Source organism: Mustela nivalis, assembly GCF_964662115.1.
Source record: "Mustela nivalis genome assembly, chromosome: 5".
NCBI classification, from domain to species: Eukaryota; Metazoa; Chordata; class Mammalia; order Carnivora; family Mustelidae; genus Mustela; species Mustela nivalis.
The window spans coordinates 78,100,549-78,121,292 of NC_139024.1; the positions used below are offsets into that span (position 1 = coordinate 78,100,549).

The 20,744-nt window shown below is 34.3% G+C and overlaps 1 protein-coding gene across 2 annotated transcripts in view; it reads left to right on the forward strand.

Annotated features, from left to right (window-relative positions):
* The window catches only part of TBC1D32 (TBC1 domain family member 32), a 248,907-nt gene that overhangs the window by 100,878 nt on the left and 127,285 nt on the right, over window positions 1-20,744 (forward strand). For both annotated transcript variants that reach the window (XM_082730010.1, XM_082730011.1), the window contains exons 22-23: window positions 3,807-3,923; window positions 14,288-14,376. In XM_082730010.1, coding sequence (XP_082586136.1) covers window positions 3,807-3,923; window positions 14,288-14,376 — 206 coding nt within the window. The remainder of the gene's footprint in view (window positions 1-3,806; window positions 3,924-14,287; window positions 14,377-20,744) is intronic.

Genomic DNA, 20,744 nt, shown 5'->3' on the forward strand with positions numbered 1-20,744 from the left:
TTCTAAAGGATAAAATTAGTGCTCGTTAACATAGTACATCTGCCTACCTGCCTGCTACTTTGCAGTGACAGTTCTTATCACCTCTTGCTTTGCTGTATAATGTGATCCTCCCAATGTCCTTCCATCCTTTTCCATAGTATGGTACTATCAGGTGATTTAGAGAACCATTTTATTTATTTTTAATTTTTTAAAGATTTTTATTTATTTATTTGACAGAACATAAGTAAGCAGAGTAGCAGGCAGAGGGAAAGGGAGAAGCAGGCTTCCTGCTTAGCAGGGAGCCTCATGTGGGGCTGGATCCCAGGACCCTGGGATCATGACCAGAGCCAAAGGCAGATGCTTAATCAACTGAGCCACCCAGGCACCCCTGGAGAACCATTTAAAATGCTCTAATAGTGTATTTGTCCTCTATTACTGTGTGAGTCCTTGAGGGCAGGGACCATTCCTTTATTCATTCATATTTTTACTTTTATCATCTGGCATAATTGCCAATAAGCAGCTGGTGTTAAAATATTTTGAATTAGTAAGTGAATGGGTGATCATTTTCAACCTGAAGGAGTTTTATTTCATAAAAAAGTGTTTGATCTTGGGTAATTTTAAAATGGTTTAGTCTCAAAATATATCAAATATTTAACCTTTAATTAGTTTCCTTACTACTTACAAAGCTTTATTTTCTTCAAGACATGGAAGTAAAATGTTTTGTGCTAATATAAATTTTAGGATAATTAATGTTTGATATTAGCAACATCTTATGTTTTTATGGTAACTCATGATTATGTTATAAATATTTTCTTAAATTCTACAATTGTTTATTAAGATATCACAATTTTGCAGTATACTAATGTTTTTAAAAAATGCTCATTGTATGAAAAGTGCTTTTTTTCTTCTAGAAACAAGCTGCTGAAATTTTCCCATGTTTCTTTAAAATTGTTTAGTTTGTTCAAATATAATTACAAAATTATTTTTACCTTATGTTCTATATAATTAGTTTAGAATACCATATCAGAAGTAATCATGATTCTATGTGGTCTGAATGGTTTTATTTCTTAGATGAAAGGAGGAAGTTTCATGTTCACCTATGGAATGCCTCATGTGCAAATAATACAAAAACTCTCAGTTTAGTATTGATATGTGATTTGTAAAGACCATATACCTTTTTTTTTTTAAAGATTTTATTTATTTATTTGATAGACAAAGATCATAAGTAGGCAGAGAGGCAGGCAGAGAAAGAGAGGGGAAAGCAGGTTCCCTGCTGAGCAGAGAGCCTGATGTGAGCTCGATCCCAGGACCCTGGGGTCACAACCCAAGCCAAAGGCAGAGGCTTTAACCCTCTGAGCCACCCAGGCGCCCCTAAAGACCATATATCTTGATGGACAGTGTCAGATGTTAAGATGAACATTTATTAAGTTTCCTGTAATCCGTCATGGCTACAGTTGATGGGAAGGATATTTTAAATAAGACATTTATAACTCTAAATATTGGGCTAATATTAACATTTTAAAATATTTCCATGTTTAAAGCATTTTCTTTTTTTTAACTTATTTTTTCATAAACTAGATGAATAATACAAATATGGAATCTATCTTAATCATTTTTGTGGTAAACACCTTGATGATTAGTGAATTTTTCCTAGGTGGTTTTGTAGGTGGCCATGAACTTTGTAGTTTCCCGGCAGTTCATTTTCTGTATAATTAATTGACACATTCCTTAAACATCCTTTTCTTGCTACCACTTTTTGTTTTTTCTCTATAGTGAACAGTTTTTGCATAGTGTTCTTTAGATAAGCATTCAGTAAGTTGTAACTAGGTTATTAAATTTAGTTATTCTACTTTATGATAACTTTATTGCTATGCAAATGATACTAGGTTTTAATCAGTAGTATATAGATTATTTCCTTAGAAATACTTTGAAATTCCATCTTCATTTTGTGGAATATTCATGGGAAGAAAAGGAAGCTTTTAAAGAGGTCATTTTTCTACAGCAATATTTGTTAAGACCCACTGTGTTAAATATATTCACTATAACCACTGTTATTTGTTAAGGAATATTTCATTTGGCATAATAGGGGTGGAGGTGGGGGCAAGATGAACTGAACCTTCCAAGTCCTCAAACAAAGACTGTGTAGCATAGGTGCCTTGTTAAATAGCGTTCGATTATGCTGGGATCTGGAATGAGTAACCTAGCCTGAAAGTAAGAAAATATTGATTAGTTCTGCTACCAGCTATCTGACTGCGTGTTTTTGGCCAAGTCGCTTAACTTCTCTGATCCTTAAGTTTTTTCATCTATTATGTGAGAGATCGAATTAACTTCTTTTAAATTTTCTCATGTTCTGATTATAGTGAAAATTCTTAATTTGATTCTCAAATTTTCTGAATCCAGTGAAGAACTTCTAAAATGGCAGGCAGAAAACTTAATACTATCGTTACAATCAAATACAGTTAATACAGTACAAATGAAACATACAAGTATTGGCAGGATACTGGGTTTCTAGAGGTGAATAGAGCTCATTAGAAAGCCTTCTAGAAAAAAATGTGGCAAACTTATGAAGTGGGATAATGAGTAAGTGGGAGGGCTTGAGTAATATATTGTTAGGATAAAAAGGTTTGCATATGTGGAAGTCATTTATTTGAAGGAGACCGCAGACATTCAATTGACTGAAGTAGTGACTTCCTGCTGAGGAATAATGGAAAATAAGGCTTTTGACACCATGAAGCTGAGAAAGGTGTCAATTAGTAAAGTGCCTGAAAGTCATGCTAAGTTAAGCTTCTTGTTATGGGCAACCACTGCATGCTTTTGTGTAGGGGATCCAAAGAATGAACTGTGCCTGAGAAAAATATTCACGTTGCCTTTAGTAAAGTGAAATGAGAGTAAGAGCTTAAAACTTCATGGAGAGATTAACTTGTTAAGATTACACCAGAAAATGAGCTGGTTTTGATAGGAAAAGCCAGGGCTTTTAAAAATTAACTATAGTTGGTTAAGAGGCTGCCTTTGGTATGGGTCATGGTCCCAAGGCCCTAGAATCAAGTCCATCATTCAGCTCCCTGTTCTGTGGAGAGCCTGCTTCTCCTCCCCCTTCTTCTGCCTGCTGCTCTGCCTACTTGTGTTCTCTCTCTGTCAAATAAATAAATAAAACCTTTATTTAAAAAAATGAACTATAGGGGTGCCTGAGTGGCTCATTCATTAAGCAGCTCCTAGAATCCTGCGATCCAACCCCAAGCCCCACATCGGGCTCCTTGCTCTATAGGAACCCTGGCTCTCCCTCTCCCACTCCTCCTGCTTGTGTTCCCTCTCTCGCTGTGTCTCTTTCTGTCAAATAAATAAAATCTTTAAAAAATTTAAATTAACTATAATGTTTAGGTTAGTTGGATTTCCAGTGAATGTAGTTAAAGGATAAAGAAAGCCTTGTGGCCTGAGTGTAAGAATATTTAGAATTTATTATCTTGCTCCAGAGCCCCACAGTGTTACTCTCTTGTATTTCTTATGCATCAGTTATAATAATGCAAATAATAGAAGGATGGGTCATTTCATTTTTTCCCCTCAAAACCAAACTTTTCAGGAGATACAAGATATTTTAAAACATTTTCCAACTCCTATATATTCTGTTACAATTGTTAATTCATTGTGAGCACATATTGCTGATGTTAGCTATTTGGTACTTAGCAGGTATATATTTCACATTTATGTGGATTAATTAGGCTTATTTAAAAAATTAGCCCTCATAGTCATACTCCTATAAAACTATACTATGGATGTGGTTGAAAAAATGTACCATTTAAATGACAGTGTTTTCTTTCTTCCCTGCCTAGTCTTTTTTAGGATTGGTGAACTTGTTACCTTATCCTGCTGTTTATGAGCTGGTAGGCAATCAGGATCTTCCTAATAAAGCAGAATATTCTCTTCGTGAAGTCCCAACATGTGTTATTGTAAGTCATTTTTTTAATATCTTTACCTTTTACTTTACTTTACCTTTACTTGAGATTTGTAGTACAGTGCAGTTTGACAGAAAAAAGGAACATTATTTAATGGTGTTTAAAAGCTGATTTGATTTATTTACCCATGGAATATCAGCTCCGAATTATCTGTGCATGGAATTTTTGATCCAGGTCACCTTAAAGTTACAACACCTCTTGGAATACAAAGTTAATGCTTCCCAATCAGGAAAGAAACCTGGTATAAGCAGAAATATGTACATGAATGACTTTTAGATGGTTTATGTTATTAGTCACACCAGTGTTGCTTCTTCATTGGCTAGAATAATTAGGATTAAACTATATCCAAGGAGTCCAGTGTATTTTCTGCTTGTATTTTAATGAACTACATATTACTGCCCCATGAGGGCAGTATATACATATTTATTTGAGACTTTTTTCATATTCATACTCCTAAATGGGTAACTTGTTTTAATCATTTAGAGGTATTTAGTTCCTCATCTTTGGTAAGTTTATGAATTAAATACACAAAATATGTGTTTATGCATTCATAAAGAATTATTTAATTCTGAATCAAACTCACAAGATAATGTATATTTATGCATTCATAAAGAATTATTTAATTAACACTGAAATTCTATTAACCATTCTTATTTTCTGGTCACTTTATCTTGTATGTAATTGTTTTTTCTATAGTTTTTCTCATTTGAATACTTTTAATTCTTGTTAATCTTAAACGTTTTAATTTTTTTTAAACTTTTTCTACTTTGTAAATTTTTTGATAATTTTATGAATGAGGTATAAAGATAGGTACTTCTAATGTTGAATTTTTAATTTATATTTTTTCTTTGAAGTGTTTCAATTTTACCTTGTGCTTACTTGCCTCTTGGCATTTGTAGACTTCTCTTCCTCTGCCACCTATCATCCAGATTGATCTCTTCCAATAGTGCAATTTTAGTTGTACACTGACAATTCTGACGTATATTGCTCACCTGACTGTTGAATCTGTACTCAGATTTATACCAGATAATTGACATCTGGAATATTTACGAGCATCTCAGTCTTACCACTTCTACAACTGAATATAATTTTTTTTTTTCTACAGTTCCATCATCCACACAGTTGAGTGAGCTAGAAACCTGGAAGTCATTGTTGACTTCTCTTTCTATATATGCAATTAATCACCATGTATAGATTTTTGCCTCCTTAATAACCACATGTTGTTTACTCTTTAAATTTCTATTAAAAACATCTTAGCTCGGATTGTCATTTGTTGTCCAGATTACGTCAGTGAGATCCTAACTGCTTTTTTTCCCAGTTCAACCTATAATTTATCCTAATGATGATTAATTTTCAGAGTGGTCCTTTAGAAATGAAAACCAGATGCAGTAACTCTATTTAAAATATTTGCTGATCTCTCTTTGCCTCCACGCGTAGCCACATTCCTTTGCATGAGGACAGACAGCTTCTCCTTGTTTCTCAAAGCCTTTTTTTTTTTTTTTTTTGGTCTCTTTTCACCTTCTACTCTCTGACTTCCAGGGTCATCAGACAAGTTTCTTCCTTTCTCTGGTGTCTGGAAGCTATCTAACCTTGCCTTTTGGTTAGATAGTAGTATCTCCTCATTTTTCATGCTTTACTCTTTCTGTGAAGTCATCTCATAGGTTACATTATTGTATAATTACTTTTGCATTTCTCTCTCCTAATGAACTGTAAAATCCATGAGGAGAGGAACTATATTTTATCTTTGGCCAAAAATGTCTCACTAGTTGTTTTGTCTTTCTTTTGAGCTTGGTAGGTTCTCAGTAACTTCATTGTTTTATTAATCATTTGATAGGCCCTCAATGATTTGGGCCCTTCTTAGGCTTTATTCAAAAGAATATAAAATCAGTATCTTTCGTTTTCTTTGGGAGTCCTGTGGCAGGAACCCTAGGAAGTTAAACTGAGGAACTGTGTGTGTGCATGTGTTTGTACATGTATTTACACAAATTCATGGCTGGGCTTTCTTTTGTGGATACTTTCAAACTTTCATTTAAAATGGTCTAATGGGGGCACCTGGGTGGCTCAGTGGGTTAAGCCTCTGCCTTTAGCTCAGGTCATGATCCCAGGGTCCTGGGATCAAGCCCTGCATCGGGCTCTCTGCTCAGTGGCGAGCCTGCTTCCCTTCCTCTCTCTCTGACTGCCTCTCTGCCCACTTGTGATCTCTGTCTGTCAAATAAATAAATAAAATCTTTAAAAAAAAATTAAAAAAATAAAATGAAATGGTCTAATGAACTCCCATATACCCAACACTAAACTTTAGCTTTGATCAGCATTCTGTCCGTATTCTTCCCTCTATTCTGCTCCTCTTATACAGTTTCCTCCCCTTTACTCCTGCATTTTTTTTTTTTCTGGAGAATTATTAAAGCATATTTTAGGCATAATGTCAATTTATCTGAATAATTTAGTGTATAAATTTAGTATGCATCTCTAATAAGGACCCCTGGGTTTTGTTTTTGCTTTTGTTTAAATTACCTCATTGTGAATATCTGTGGCTTTAATCCTTTCTGAAATATTAGCTGTAATCCCTTAATATTATCTAAAATGTGGTCTATATAGAAGTTTCCTTTTTCTTAAGATGTCTCTCTCTCTTTTTTTTTTTAATAGTTGGTCGAGTCATGATCCAAAGAAGGTCCATACGTTTCATTCAGTCATTATGTCATTTATGTCTTTTTTCTAAAACAGTTCTTTCTTTGTTTCCATGCCATTGATTTATTGGAAAAACTGGGTTATTTGTCCTGATTTGCATTTATTCAGTGTTTCACTAGGAGATGCGAAATGGTGATTCTAGTTCTGGCATTCTTTTTGTCCTTGACTGGAATTACTTAATAATGGAAATCCTGAAAAACTTTTTTACAGAAATGGCAGAGTAAATACTTGACTATTTATAAATCCTCAGAGTAGTGAATTGGTCTAATAATCTCCAAAAGTGATGTTTTGTTATTATTATCATTATGAGTTTCTAATTTGTATATGTATATGTTTCAATCCAGTGTGATTAATCATTATTGCTTTTCATAATCAAGATATTCCTTGGCTATGGAGTCCTTTTCACATGTAATTATTTCTGTTTGATATATTTCTTTCTCATGTAAGGTGTTCCAGGCTCATTGTATACATTTTCTGGCTCGGTCCTGGAATCGGCCATCTTCAAAGAATTGTTTCTTTTACTAGGAATTGTTATTTAGAAATTATAACCTAGATGCTAGAAATGTTCCTTGTTTAGGGTTGTCATCATTTCTAGTCATTTCAGTAGACAGCTAAGGAGAGCATTTTTTTTTTAAGAGAAATTCATCATGAGCCTATATTGTATTTTTTCTTGTATTTTTCTCTTTCACAGAAAAGCTTGGTTACTAATGACATGAACAAAACTACTCACTTGCTTTTATTGTACAATGTAAATATAATAGTTTCAGAATAAAACAAGATTAATGTGTGCATATTGATATTTCATTTCAGTTAGTTTTGTTCTTAGGATGTATGCCATTAGTGATTTACAGTCAAAATGCTGTGTTTTAAAAAGTTACTTGAAGTAAGTAAATCTCGTTCTGCCTGGTTATGCCACTAACTTGATAGATTTATTTTAGAATGTTCTAAATTGAGAGTTTGTTTTACCTTTTGTATTAATTTTGTCTTTTCAATTATTACATGATTAATGTTCTTTTAAAATGTGTGACTCCAGGGGTGCCTGGATGGCTCAGTGGGTTAAGCCTCTGCCTTCGGCTCAGGTTATGAGTTCAGAGTCCTGGAATTGAGCCCCGCATTGGGTTCTCTGCTCAGCAGGAAGGCTGCTTCCCCACTCTCTCTCTGCCTGCTGCTCTGCCTACTTGTGATCTCTCTCTGTCAGAGAAATAAATAAAAATCTTAAAAAAAAAAAGTGACTCCAGTATGTCACAAAGTATATTCACAGAATGTGCTTGCATATTAATCTCCCTTTGTCCTTTCTCTGTGTATGTATGTTTTGATCTTCAATATAATATCTGCAAGCTCCATGTAGTTATTTAAATTTAAATCAGTGGCAACGAAATAAAATTCAAAATTTCTTTTCTTTAAGTACTATCCACATTTCAAGTTTTCAAGTGCTCATTAACCATAGGTGGGCAATGGCTACTATGTTGGATAACAGACGGATAGTATTTCCGTCATTGCAGAAAGTTCTTTTTTATAACATTCCCTTATAGCTAACACTTTTTGTTATTTTTTGGTTTATCCTTCAAATATTACTTTACAACTTTCACTTTAAAAAAGTATATATATTTTTTTCCCTCCAGACTTAAGCAAAAGATAGTATACTTTAAACACTGTCCTGTCTCTGCATTTTCTCTTATTTTTAAAAAAATATTTTATTTGTTTGAGAGAGAGAGAGGGCATGAGGTGGGCAGCATCTCAGGGCCCAGGGATCAGGACCTGAGCTGAAGGCATACTGACTGAGCATTTTTCTTTTAATTCTGTGCCTTTGAGATTACCGCACACCAGTATATAGAGCTCTGCCCTTAACTCTTTTTTACAAATGGATGGTATACTGTTGTGTGGATGTGTTGTGTTTTTATTCACCAGTCATCTGTTGGTAGACACTGGATTCTTTAAGGTTTGGGGTATTATAAATTATGCCAAATTAATAGTTTGGTTTATATTTATTATACTTACCAGTTTGCCTATATATTTTTTCTACTGTTGTATAACAACTTGCTACAAATTTAGCAAATTAAAACCACCCATTTATGAGCTCACAGTTTTGTATGTCAGAAGTCTGGCACTGTGTACCTGGGTTTTCTGCTCAGAGTATTATAAGCCGAAATCAAGATGTTGGGTAGGCTAAGTTTATCAGGAGGCCCTGGGGAAAACTGCATTTCCAAATTAATTCTGGGCAGGATTCAATTTTGTAGGTTGTAGGATTAAAGTGCCTGGCGTTTTGGGGGCTCTCAGCCAAGAGTTGCTCCTGGGGCTTTGTCCTTGTGGCCCCTCCATTTCGACTGTGAACAACCTTTCTCCTATCAAATCCCTTTCATGCTTTGAATCTCCTCTTCTGTGAACAGCCCCCCCAAAATTCTTTTCTTTTAAATGGCTCTTGCAGTGATATCAGAGCCACTCAGATAATCTCCTATTTTAAAATCAATTAAGGACTTCCACAAAAATCTCTTCATAGCAATACATGCACTAGTGTTTAAGGCCTGAGAATCTTGAGGCCTCTTACATTCTGCCTACTATAGATAGTATATTTGAGCTAGATTTCTAGAAGTGGGATTGCTGGGTTGAAAGGTAAATTCATATGTAATTTTAGTATATATTGCTAGATTTTTATCCACAGGGAGTAATCGTTCTGCTTTCCCATCAATGAGGTATATAGTTACTGTTTTCTAACAGTCTCATTAAGTTGTTTATGTGATCAGAGGTGTAGATATCTGACCTGAGGAAAGTGTTAATGTATGTTTTTCTTGTAAATAGCACATTTTTTTCTTATGCTTTGATGGCCATTGATGACCTCTCAATGGTGTTTCAATTTATTTTTAATAATTTTCTATTTGTTTTCTTTTTCTTAGTTTTGAGGAATTCTTTATATTTTAGGGATGTTAGATCTTAACTTCTCATGATTTCGTATCAGGTATCTACCAAAACTCTAGGTCCTGCAAACAACTCTCAAGTTGTACTTTAGTAAGTTAAAGGTCAATAAAAAAAATATTCTGTTTTCTAATATTTCTGATATGTCTTTTAAACATGCAATCTTTGATTGTTCTCCAGCTCCTTTCACTTAATTTGCAGCTATATAAGTGATGTATTAGGTAAGACCTCTATAGTTATTGGAGAAACTCAGCTTGAATTAGTTTCAGCAGAAGAGGATATTTATTGACCTGCATAAGAAAATATATTGGCTCTAATAAACATCTGCAGCTTGTGTAGAGTCATGATGTGGGAGGTAACTGGGAAATTTGGATCCCAGTACTGGTGACAAGAGTATTCCATGTTCTTTGCATAACCAAGGAGTGTAAACAGTGAATTAACCTAAGGGAGAACTTGCTAATTGTCAGAGCTGATTAAAAGCGAGACAGGCTACCTTGGGATTCTTTGAGTTCCTTATCTTGGTTCTTTTTGGTGGAGATACTGCAGATCAGATCCAAAAAACATATTGGATGGTTGTAGCACATAATCTTTAAGCTCTTTTTCAACCCTGAGAATATGTTTGCAGTATTTAGCATAATGCCTGGCACACAGTAGGTGTGCAGTATATGCTAAATTAAATATTTGTGGACTTCATTGTGCCACAAGAGCAAAGAACAAAACAAAAAACGAGGACAAGTAGAAATAGAACTTCGAAGGTAGATTCACATTTGTCTGTCTGTCTTTGTCATCTTGTCCTGTTACTGCCTAACTTGGCTTTATTGAAAGCTATGCATAGTGTAGTGGTTAATAGTTTGTATTCTGAAGCCAGACTGCCTAGATTAGATTCCCATTTCTGCCTTTTAGAAACTGTGTGACTTCAGACAAGATGAACTTTAATTTTCTGTTAAAAGAGACCAGTAATGTTCCTTTCCCAGGGTTGTTGTAAGAATTAAATGAAATATAAAAGTTCAAGTCACTGCTTGGCAGATAATAAATGCTATAAAATTGCCTGGTATAATTATCATTAGTGTTTTCTTCTCCAGATGGTGTTCTCTATAGGAGAGTACACAGGACTACCTGTTACTTTATACTGACATCTTCACCATTTCCCCTTGTTGTTGTTTTCTAGGGCTGTCATAACAAATGACCACAAACGGGGTAGATGACAACAACAGAAATTTATCCTCTTACAGTTCTGGAGGCCAGAAGTCTAAAATCAAGGTTTTAATAGGGACACATTCCCTCTAAAGGCTCCAGGGGAGAATTCTTCAGCTTCTGGTTGTTCCAGGCATTTCATGTCTTTTTGCTAACATAACTCCAGTTTCTGCCCTCCATCTTCACAAGATTTTCTCCCTCATCTGTCTTAAATCTCCCTTTGTCTTTCCCTTCTAAGGATACCTGTCACAGTGTCAGGGCCCACTTGGGTTAATCCAGAATGATCTTATCTCAGAATTCTTAATTACCTAGTTCAAACACTCTTTTGCCAAATAGGGTAACAATCATAGGTTCCGGAGATTAGGATGTAGACATATCTTTTGTTGGGGTCACAGTGTAATTCACTAGGTTACCAAACAGGAGAGTGGCCTTTTCCTCTCCTTCCCTCCTATAGACTGAATGTGTACCCCCAGAATACATATGTTGAAACCTAATCCCCAATGTGATATTGGGGGTGGGCCTTCACGAAGTGATTAGTACCTTTAAAACATTATAGACTCCAGTTTTGCACAGTGGCAATATCGTAGCCAATGAGGTTTATCCGAGGTGTGGTTATGGATAATTGAAAAAAAAAAATGGACTCTAGAGAAATCTCTTACCCCTTCTGCCATGTGAGGGCACAGTGAAAAGATGACTATCTAAAAACTAGAAAGTGGGTCCTTGCCAGACACAAAATCTGTTGCCTTGATTTTGGACCTCTCAGCATCCAGAACTGTAAGAAATAAAATTTCTGGGGCACCTGGGTGGCTCAGTGGGTTAAGTCGCTGCCTTCGGCTCAGGTCATGATCTCAGGGTCCTGGGATCGAGTCCCGCATCGGACTCTCTGCTCAGCGGGGAGCCTGCTTCCTCTGCTCTCTCTCTGCCTGCCTCTCTGCCTACTTGTGATCTCTCCCTGTCAAATAAATAAATAAAAATCTCTAAAAAAAAAAAAATAAATAAAATAAAATAAAATTTCTGTTGTTTATAAGCCACCCAGTCTATCGTACTCTGTTATAGCAGCCAGAATAGATTAAGAGCCCTCTCACTTGAAAAATCTCAAGGAAGAACCTTAAAGGTTGAGTTTTGTTTGAGGATGTTCATGAGCTAACCAGTCACAGGCCACTCCTAGTGGTGCAGGTGAAGGAGTATTGGCATTATAACTGATCTGTCCCTTACCTTGCACTTATCCCTTTCTGAAGTGAAAAGAGGTAACACACACATGACCATTGGGACACTTGTAAACAGCAGGCACTCAGGCATGTATGTATTTGTGTGAATGGATGTTCCTTTGTTTTCCTAGTTTTGGTTTCATTCTGGCCTACTAGATCGCAGTGTATTTTCTAGTTGGGCAGTATCGTTTAAAAAGAATTTCAGACTTGTTTTTGTTTTTTTGAGTCCCAGGCCTTACTTGCCACTTCTTCGTTGTTAGGAAGATGCTGCTTGATTTAAAAAACTGATTGCCTTATTGACACATGTTGCAGTGCTTATAAACTGAAGTTCTCCATAAGGCAGGCTTCCCAGGAGTTTCATTTTCTTCCCTAAGTGGTGATCCATCAATGTAATCCTCTTTAAAGAACAAATTATTTACCGTAACATTTGTTCTCTGAAAATGCATTATCATTGATAGATCACTGCAATCTACTCTTCTATTAGCTTGCTGGTAATATATTTTCTACCTCTTTTATTTTTAAAATATCTAGTACTCAGCATTTGGAACTAGAACTTTATAGAGTTCCAAAGTGTCACTCTCTGTCAGAGTCTGAGCTTAGTATCCAGATAGTTGGACAAATTTCAGTCACCTATACTAGTAGTATCCTACTAATGAAGAGAAGTCCAGAGTAATCCTTCCAAAAGCTACGGTCATAGAACTGATGGGCAGATGCTCTTCTCTCAGATAAGAGAAGGACAGTGATACATAATTCTAGATTAATCTGTGAAGATGATGATAAAACAGTGATAATTTCTTAAATTATTTTTAGCAGTAAAAATATCTACCTGTTTGAAGAAACACCTGGCAAACAAGTTTCTCCATATATATGGGGATTACTTAATAGTAATCAGGTGCCTAGACAAGTCAAGGAGAGCTCCATGGCTCTGTCACTGTGCCTAATCAGGACTGTCAAAGGAGAGATTAGGAGAAGGAAGAGAGTGGATATATTATTGAGAATCTGAATGTGAAGCTGGGAATATGAATGAATTACTGAGTTCAGGTTCTATCATAAAGTTTGAGAGAGGAGTGTCCAGCTAGAAGCAAACAAAATGACAGATTTTCATATGGCAATCTTTTTATCCTTCATGTTAGGCAGTTTATATAATGTTTGCTGATTATAAACTTTTGTGCTAGTATTTACACATTTTTACAGGCTATCCGTATAACAATAATAAATACATGCATTCCTAAGTGTTAGGTATAAACTTTTATTATACAAGTTGGCACAAAATCTAGTTTTTACTGTGTTTTGATTTATGTTTTTTGAAAGCTTATTTCCTCAGCCTTATAAAGTCATTTCCATGCTTCTTATTTATTTGATGATATGACATTTGTACTATCATCCATGTAGACCTCTGTAGATATTTACTCCCTGGCAAAACCTGCCTTTTTACCTATTGTTTACAGAAATGTCTTCATTAAAACTCCTGGGGTGTAGCAAGTTTCTTGGTCAAGAAAATGAACAATGAGAGAGACAAGTATACATCTATGAATAACTTTCTTGGGCCTAAACCCAAAGATCTACACAAAATGGGGCATTCTAAAAAGAAAGACTTTTAGAGAGCGCTCAGAATTGCATAGTAGGGTTACATTGTCAGGGTTTGGGATGGCTGGTGGCACCTGGGTCCTCAGGTTCTCCCTGCACTTGCATCATGATTTTTAAGCCTGGCTACACATTGTAACAACTTGAGAATCTTTTAAAGGTTATTAGTGTCAAAATCACACCCCCAAGAATATTGACTAAATTGGTCTGGGGTAGAGAGAGCTTGGGCATTAGTCATGTGTATATGTAAATATAATTTTCTTTTTGAAGTTCTCTAGGTGATTCCAGTGTTCAACCAGGGTTGGAAACCACTGATTTACATGAGCAGAGACTGTTAACAAGTTTCAGCTACTAGATAAAACTATTCAAATCCACTGTTCATGCTTCACATTTGTAGATTTCATATTTGTTTTTCAAAGTAGTTTACATTTTTTTTTTACAGTTTTGTCAGTATTTAGCTGGTTGTATAAGTTGCTCACACAGTACCAGAATGAGGTAGAAATTAGTGATTCTCCACTTTGGCTAAACAGGAGATGACTTGTTTCACAAACTTTAACAAATCTTGATGCTCAGACACACCAAGAACAATTAATTCAGAATCTCTAATGGTGAGACTTGGGCATTGGTAATTTTTTTTTTAACTGCTCCTTAAGTGATCAAATATAAAGCCAAGTTTGAGAACCATAGATCTTAATCTTTCTTGAGTTGTTTTTTTTTTTTTTTTTTTTTAAATGGTTTCGGTCAACCACAGGCTCACTCTAAGTCTTTCTTTTTCAGGATATTATAGATAGACTTATAATTTTGAATTCAGAAGCTAAGATTCGTTCTTTATTCAACTATGAACAATCACACATCTTTGGTCTAAGGTAAGGCACTAAATTTTATTTGAGGTACATTTTCTATCTTGCAGAAACGGTTAAGTGTATGTTCTATATACTTTCAAAAAGTATTTAAAATGAGCTAATTTTTAAAGCATGTTTAAAGGTAAATGATAACTTTGTAGACAAAATAAATATAGGTATTAGGTTTTTATATAATCGCTTTGTCTACCTTTAGGTTCTATATTAGTACCATGTCTTCCACATTTGTTTGATTTATATTACAAATGCCTCTTTAAAAACAGGCATTTTTTTCAGACTCTTCAGTTTACTCAGGAGTCAACTGGGGCGTCCTTGTGTTGATATTTGATGGGACTCCTTCTGTAATAGAGACTCGAGAGAGGCCTGAAAATGCATGATCTGTCTGGAGGCTCAAATTATGCTCCTTGATGTTAACCATTACTCCTTAACCTCAGTTTTTCCAATCTTTAAAACTTTTTCGTCATATATAGACCTATAATTTGTTTTCCTACCTATAAATTACCACTTTTAAAACTAGCTGAATTAAAGCCATTTTCCATTTTCATAGGTTTGTGATTTTTTTTTCTTTCCACTAGCGGAATAACTTTTTCAGCCAACAGTGGGGGCGTCAGTGAGAATGCTCTACCTAAGAGATAAAGCAGTCATTTTTCTAAAATTAGAATCTCTGGTGATGGTAGAATATATTATAGATCTTAAACTTAAAAAAAAATTTTTTTTTATCTTTAATAGCTGAGTTTCATTTTTGGACTTTTTTATTCAAAGAAGGTAGAAAAACTATAGCTTGTCCTCTATTTCAAATGTATTTTCACATTAAACTTGTCATATATAGCATCAGATACATCATATAGGAAGCAATGATGAAAAATACTAGGAAATATCTACTCAGTAGAACTTCTGCATAGCAAGTATATTTCTGAGTTTTGTAGTTATAAAATATAGATTCTGGCTTCTTTTTAACTGATATAGTGAGTGATTTTTTTTTTTTTTTAATAAAGAACAGTGTTTTTTTCCCTAGTATTTTTGTTAAAAAAATAATCATGGGATTTTAAGTCATGTAAAAAGCCATCCAAGAAGTAAAATACCTCTGGGAATAAAATATATTAATTTACATAGCATGTGCTTTTTTCAAATGTGGTGCAGTATCCAAATGGAGTCATTCTGTTCTAACAGGAGAAAATTTGCCATGGCATTGTCTGTATGTGTAATAGTGTTGTGTAGTATGGTGGTTAGATTAGCAACATGGATTCTGGAGTCAAGACTTGCTTATTCTCTATTAGTTGTGTGAGTTGGGATCTCAGTTATCATCTGTAAAATGGAAGAAAATTGTATTATTTTCCTCATAGAACTATTATGAGAATTGCGTAAGAAAAACTAGAAGGACTTATTGACAGTGCCTGGCATGTAGCAAGCATTATAAAAATGCTCATAATAGATGTAGTAGCAGTATTACTTCATGTGTTTCTTTATATCTTCTTGCTTTTTATGATTTTTGTGTTTAACTAGGAAGTAAATTTTGTCTTCATTCTTTCAGTACCCCAGTAGTCTTCAATATGCCACCAAGTAATTTGCTATGTTTACAGTATCAGCAATAAGAGAGAGAAAAAGGCCAAACTTTTCTGAAGTTTTCTGAAGAAAAGTTTGTATTTTATTTTTTGTGGGTTTTTAGCAAGTTTTTCTTTGATACATGTTTGTTTCATTGTATTTCAAAATTCATACTCATAATATTCAGTTATATTTTTAAATCATACTTTTGAGGTTAGATAATTTACTGTCTTCTACTAATTTTAGTCTAGTGTTGGTCATTGGGGCCCAATAGTGATAATTTGTATCATGCCTTTGTATTCTATAAATCTTATGATTCTCTGTGTTTTGAATTCTTACCTGTATCACTTTCTTTAGTTTCTACAATGGTTTTGTTTCTAATTGTACCTTTATTATACTGTTCCCTTCAATAGTTCATCTCATGAATGTTTTTGCCTTGTATACTTATCACTGCTTGTTCCATTCACTTCTTTCCCCTCTGAATAACAGTAAGTTTAGTACAGTTTCTGTAGGTTTGCCACAGCACTTATATGAGGCTAATGCAGGGCTCAGTAAAATGTAGATTTTCACTTTTTAATAGTATCACATTCTTTGTAAATTTCAAATTTTTATTTGTTCAGATCCTAAAAATCTTGTATCGTAAATGACTAATATATAAGAAGGTTGCTCCTCTGATTAGCCCTCCTATCCTCTTTGTTTCTGCTTCTAGCCTGTCCTTTTCTAATTTTGGTATCTGGGTGCAGACGTGTCTTCACATGTTTCGTCTTACAGTGAAGCACACTCAAAAAGAAATTTCTCTTGACCTCCCGTCTCTGAAGTCACTGTCCTGTTTCTCGTCCTCTCACTATACCAAGTAATCTGTATAAACTGTCCCCACTTGCTCACATCTCTTTACTTCTCAATCCACTTAGATTTGACATTGACTTTATAGCTTGGTCAGAATTATACATCCTGCTCAAATTGCCTGTAGCCTCTATCCTGATGAATGTAAGAGATTCTTCTCTTTTTAATTCTCCTCTGACTGTAACTATCAGCATTTGACATAGTAGATCATTTCTTTCTGTGTTAAAGAGTTCTCTTTGCTTCTATAGCTGCTATTTTTTCTCTTTTGCATTCTCTTAGCAATCTCTGCAATATGGAATAATTGGGACTTTGTCCAAGTTGCACTTTTTCCCTCTTTGTTCCGCTCCAAGTTCATTCACTTACATCTTTGCCTTTAAGTATCCTTTATGGCAGTAGGTGCGCCATAGTTTATATCCCTAACCTTAATCATTATTTGGAGCTGCCAGGTTCAGATATGCAACTCTTTCTTGATGTCTCAATTCATACATTTCTCAGACATCTTAACATGTCTAAAACTGAACTTTTGGGTCTCATCCCTCAAAACAAACAAAATAAAATAAATCTGTTTCCATCTCATTAAGTGGCCCAACCAGTTATTCAGTAGCTCAGTCTTGAAAGTTGTCTTAACTTTTTTGGTTTGCTTTTCAAACAGTGATTTGTCTTTATTATAAAGAAATTAACCAACACAGGAAACTAAATTATAACACATTAAGTGACATTCTTCTTAACTCTGAAAGTAACATTATTTTTAAAAGTTTTAATTCCAGTGTAGTTAACATACAGCATTATGCATTAGTTTCAGGTGTACGATACAGTGATTCAGCAGTTCTGTACTTAGTGATCAGCAAGTAAGTGTATTCTTAATTACCTGCACCTATCTGAAAGTAACATTATTAACATTGAGGAGAAATATTCTGGACATATTTCTGTGCATGTATAGACAGCAGAATAGATATGTGGAGATTGTTTTATAAAAATGGAATCATAATAGAGTTTCTATTTTAAATTCTAACTGGATTTTATAGGAAAGAAAAACTAGTGAGACTGAAGAAATTGCTGAATTTCAAGTAACTGGTTTTTTTTTTTTTTTTCTTTCCACTCCAGGGGTAATTATTTCCCCAGAGACTCCTCTAAGTTTAAGAAAAAAAGATTATGTAAAACATTTCAAGTGGTTTGAACATAATATTTCACTTTTATACAGTATTGATTGACTCTCTACTGTGAGAGATGAAAACATTAATGCTCTCATTGGCCTCCCATCTTCCCTGTGTCCACCTGTGTTGAAGGATGGTCTTCTATCGTTTCCTAACCTACCTTCTTAAGTCCTCGATCTTTCTTACCTCTCTACCCAGGAGGGAGATTAAACTAATGTAGGTTGCTTAGTGTAGGGACATAAGATACGCAGCACTTCTTTAATATGGCTGCAGATTAATATTTATAATTTGTTAGTTTACTCTCCTCTACTTCATTTACTCTGCCAATATTTATTGAACGCTTGTTATGCTCTGTGTTAGATGTAGGTGATGTAATGATGAGTAAATAAGTTGTGCTCGTTCTCTTTAACCTTACTACCTAATGAGGAATCAGATGGTAAGGTAATAAAAAAGTGAGGTAATTAATGCAGAAAAGAAACACATCCTTATAAAACTCCCCACCTTCCCATTTTAAATAACTGGGAGTTTCATACTTCCTTTTGTGGCTTTTAGGGAGTTCCATAATATATCTACACCTTTCCTATGTTCATTATTTTCCACCTTTCCTCATCCTGAACTAATGCTTAATAGGTTAGACTTCTTATCTCCTCAATCACAGTGTTTATTATTGCCTATATACCTATATTTTTGTCTTAAATATTGCATTAACTTTTGTTATCTTATTAAAAACTTGACTCATCCTTCAAGGCAAAGGTTGCTTTATGAATTACTTCCTCCATGACTTATGATAGCATACTTTTATCTTGTCTTTTTCCTCTGTGTCCTTTGCCTTTATAGTCATTTCCACAGATTTGGTATTTATTTCTCATCCTGATAAAACTTAAACTTACTAAGGGAATATCATTTTCTTTGACTTTCCTGTCTACCACATTGCTAGGTACTTTCTGGTTATTTGGTTAACATTTATTTGCTAAATCTGTTGGTTTTTTAATTTGTTTAAGAAAGCTGTACATTTATTGAAAATTTTGGGTGCAAATTATTTTCTTGAACATTGTCTTTTACAGACAAAAATTAAAGCATCTTCAGGTTCTGATCCTCTATAATATCTTCTTTTCCAAAGTTGAGGCTTAATAGAGATATATAATTGATATATATCAGTTTCAGGTTACAGCATGATTCAATTTTTGTGTATATATTGTGAAATGGTCACCACATAAGTCTAGTTAATATCTGTCACCATACATAGTTAAGAACTATTTTTCTTGTAATGAGAACTTTTAAGATTTACTCTCTTAGCAACTTGCAAATATGCAATGCAGTATTAACTACAGTCATCATGCTATACATTACATCTCCATGACTGATTTATTTTTTAACTGGAAGTTTGTTTTTGACTCTCTTCACAGATTTCCCCCACCACCCACTCCCCTCTCTGGCAATTGCCAGTATATTCTCTGTATTTATGAGTTTGGTTGTTTTGGAATTCCACATGTTAAATCATATAATACTTCTCTCTCTACCTTATTTCACTTAGTATAATGCCCTCAAGGTCTATCCATGTTGTTGCTAATGGCCAGACGTCAATTTTTTAATGGCTAAATAGTATTCCATAATATATATACTACATTTTCTTTAGCCATTTATCCATTGGTGGACATTTAGGTTGTTTGCATATGTTAGCTATTGTACATAATGCTTTAGTGAACATGGATGCATAAATCTTTTCCAAATTCATATTTTTGTTTTCAGATCAATACCCAGAAGTGAAGTTGCTGGATCATGTGGTAGTTCTATTTTAATTTTTTTGATGAACCATAGTGTTTTCCCCAGTGACTGCACCAGTTTACATTCCCACCAACAGTACTGCCATTCTGATAGGTGTGAGGTGATGCTATTGTGGTTTTGATTTGCATTTCCCTGATAGCATCTATGCATGTAGCTATTGGCCATCTATATGTCGTCTTTGGAAAAATGTCTATTCATATCCTTTGCCCACTTTTTGAATTGGATTTTAAAAATTTTTTTTGGTGTTATGTAAACTCTTTAAATATTTTGAATATTATAAACTCCTTATGAGATACGATTTGCAAATATTTTCTCTCATTTAGTAGGTGGATTTTTCATTTTGTTGATGATTTCTTTTGCTCTGCAAGTTTTTGAGTTTGATATACTTCCATCTGTTTATTTGCTTTTGTTGCCTTTGCTTTTAATGTCATATACCCTGGAAAATTTTGATTCTGCTCTTATGGCTTACTAACTTAAGCTCTTCTTAACCGTCTTTAGGTTAGAAGACTCATGCCTTCATTTTTGCAGTATAAAAACTGTATTTCATGGAGAAAGATTTATATCATTCAGTATTAATATTTTATATGAAACTACAAATTAGGTTTTAATTAGGGACTCTAGAATTGCTCATTTCTAGCAACTTAAATCTTATGTAGTAATTCTTCATTAAATATACACATTAAAATTTAATATGGTTAAAGAAATGTTAATATAGTTCTCCTATAACTTATTCATTCTTTATTTGAAACTCTAATGTGACATGTTGTTAGTTTTCTTAAAAAACAAAAAACAAAAAGCTCTGAAATCTTTATTTATAGAACACCTTTTAAAATGTATCACTTGCTATTTCAGTTATTTTATATTTACGCACAACAGTAAATTATATACACAATATAACAGGGTTTTTTGTTTGTTTTTGATTTTTAGATTATTTATTAATTTTAGAGAGAGAGAGAAAGCAGGGCAAGGGAGAACAGGAATCGGGAGTGAGGGGCAGAGAGAGAGGGAGAAGCAGGCTCCCTGCTGAGCAAGAAGCTCAATGTGGGACTT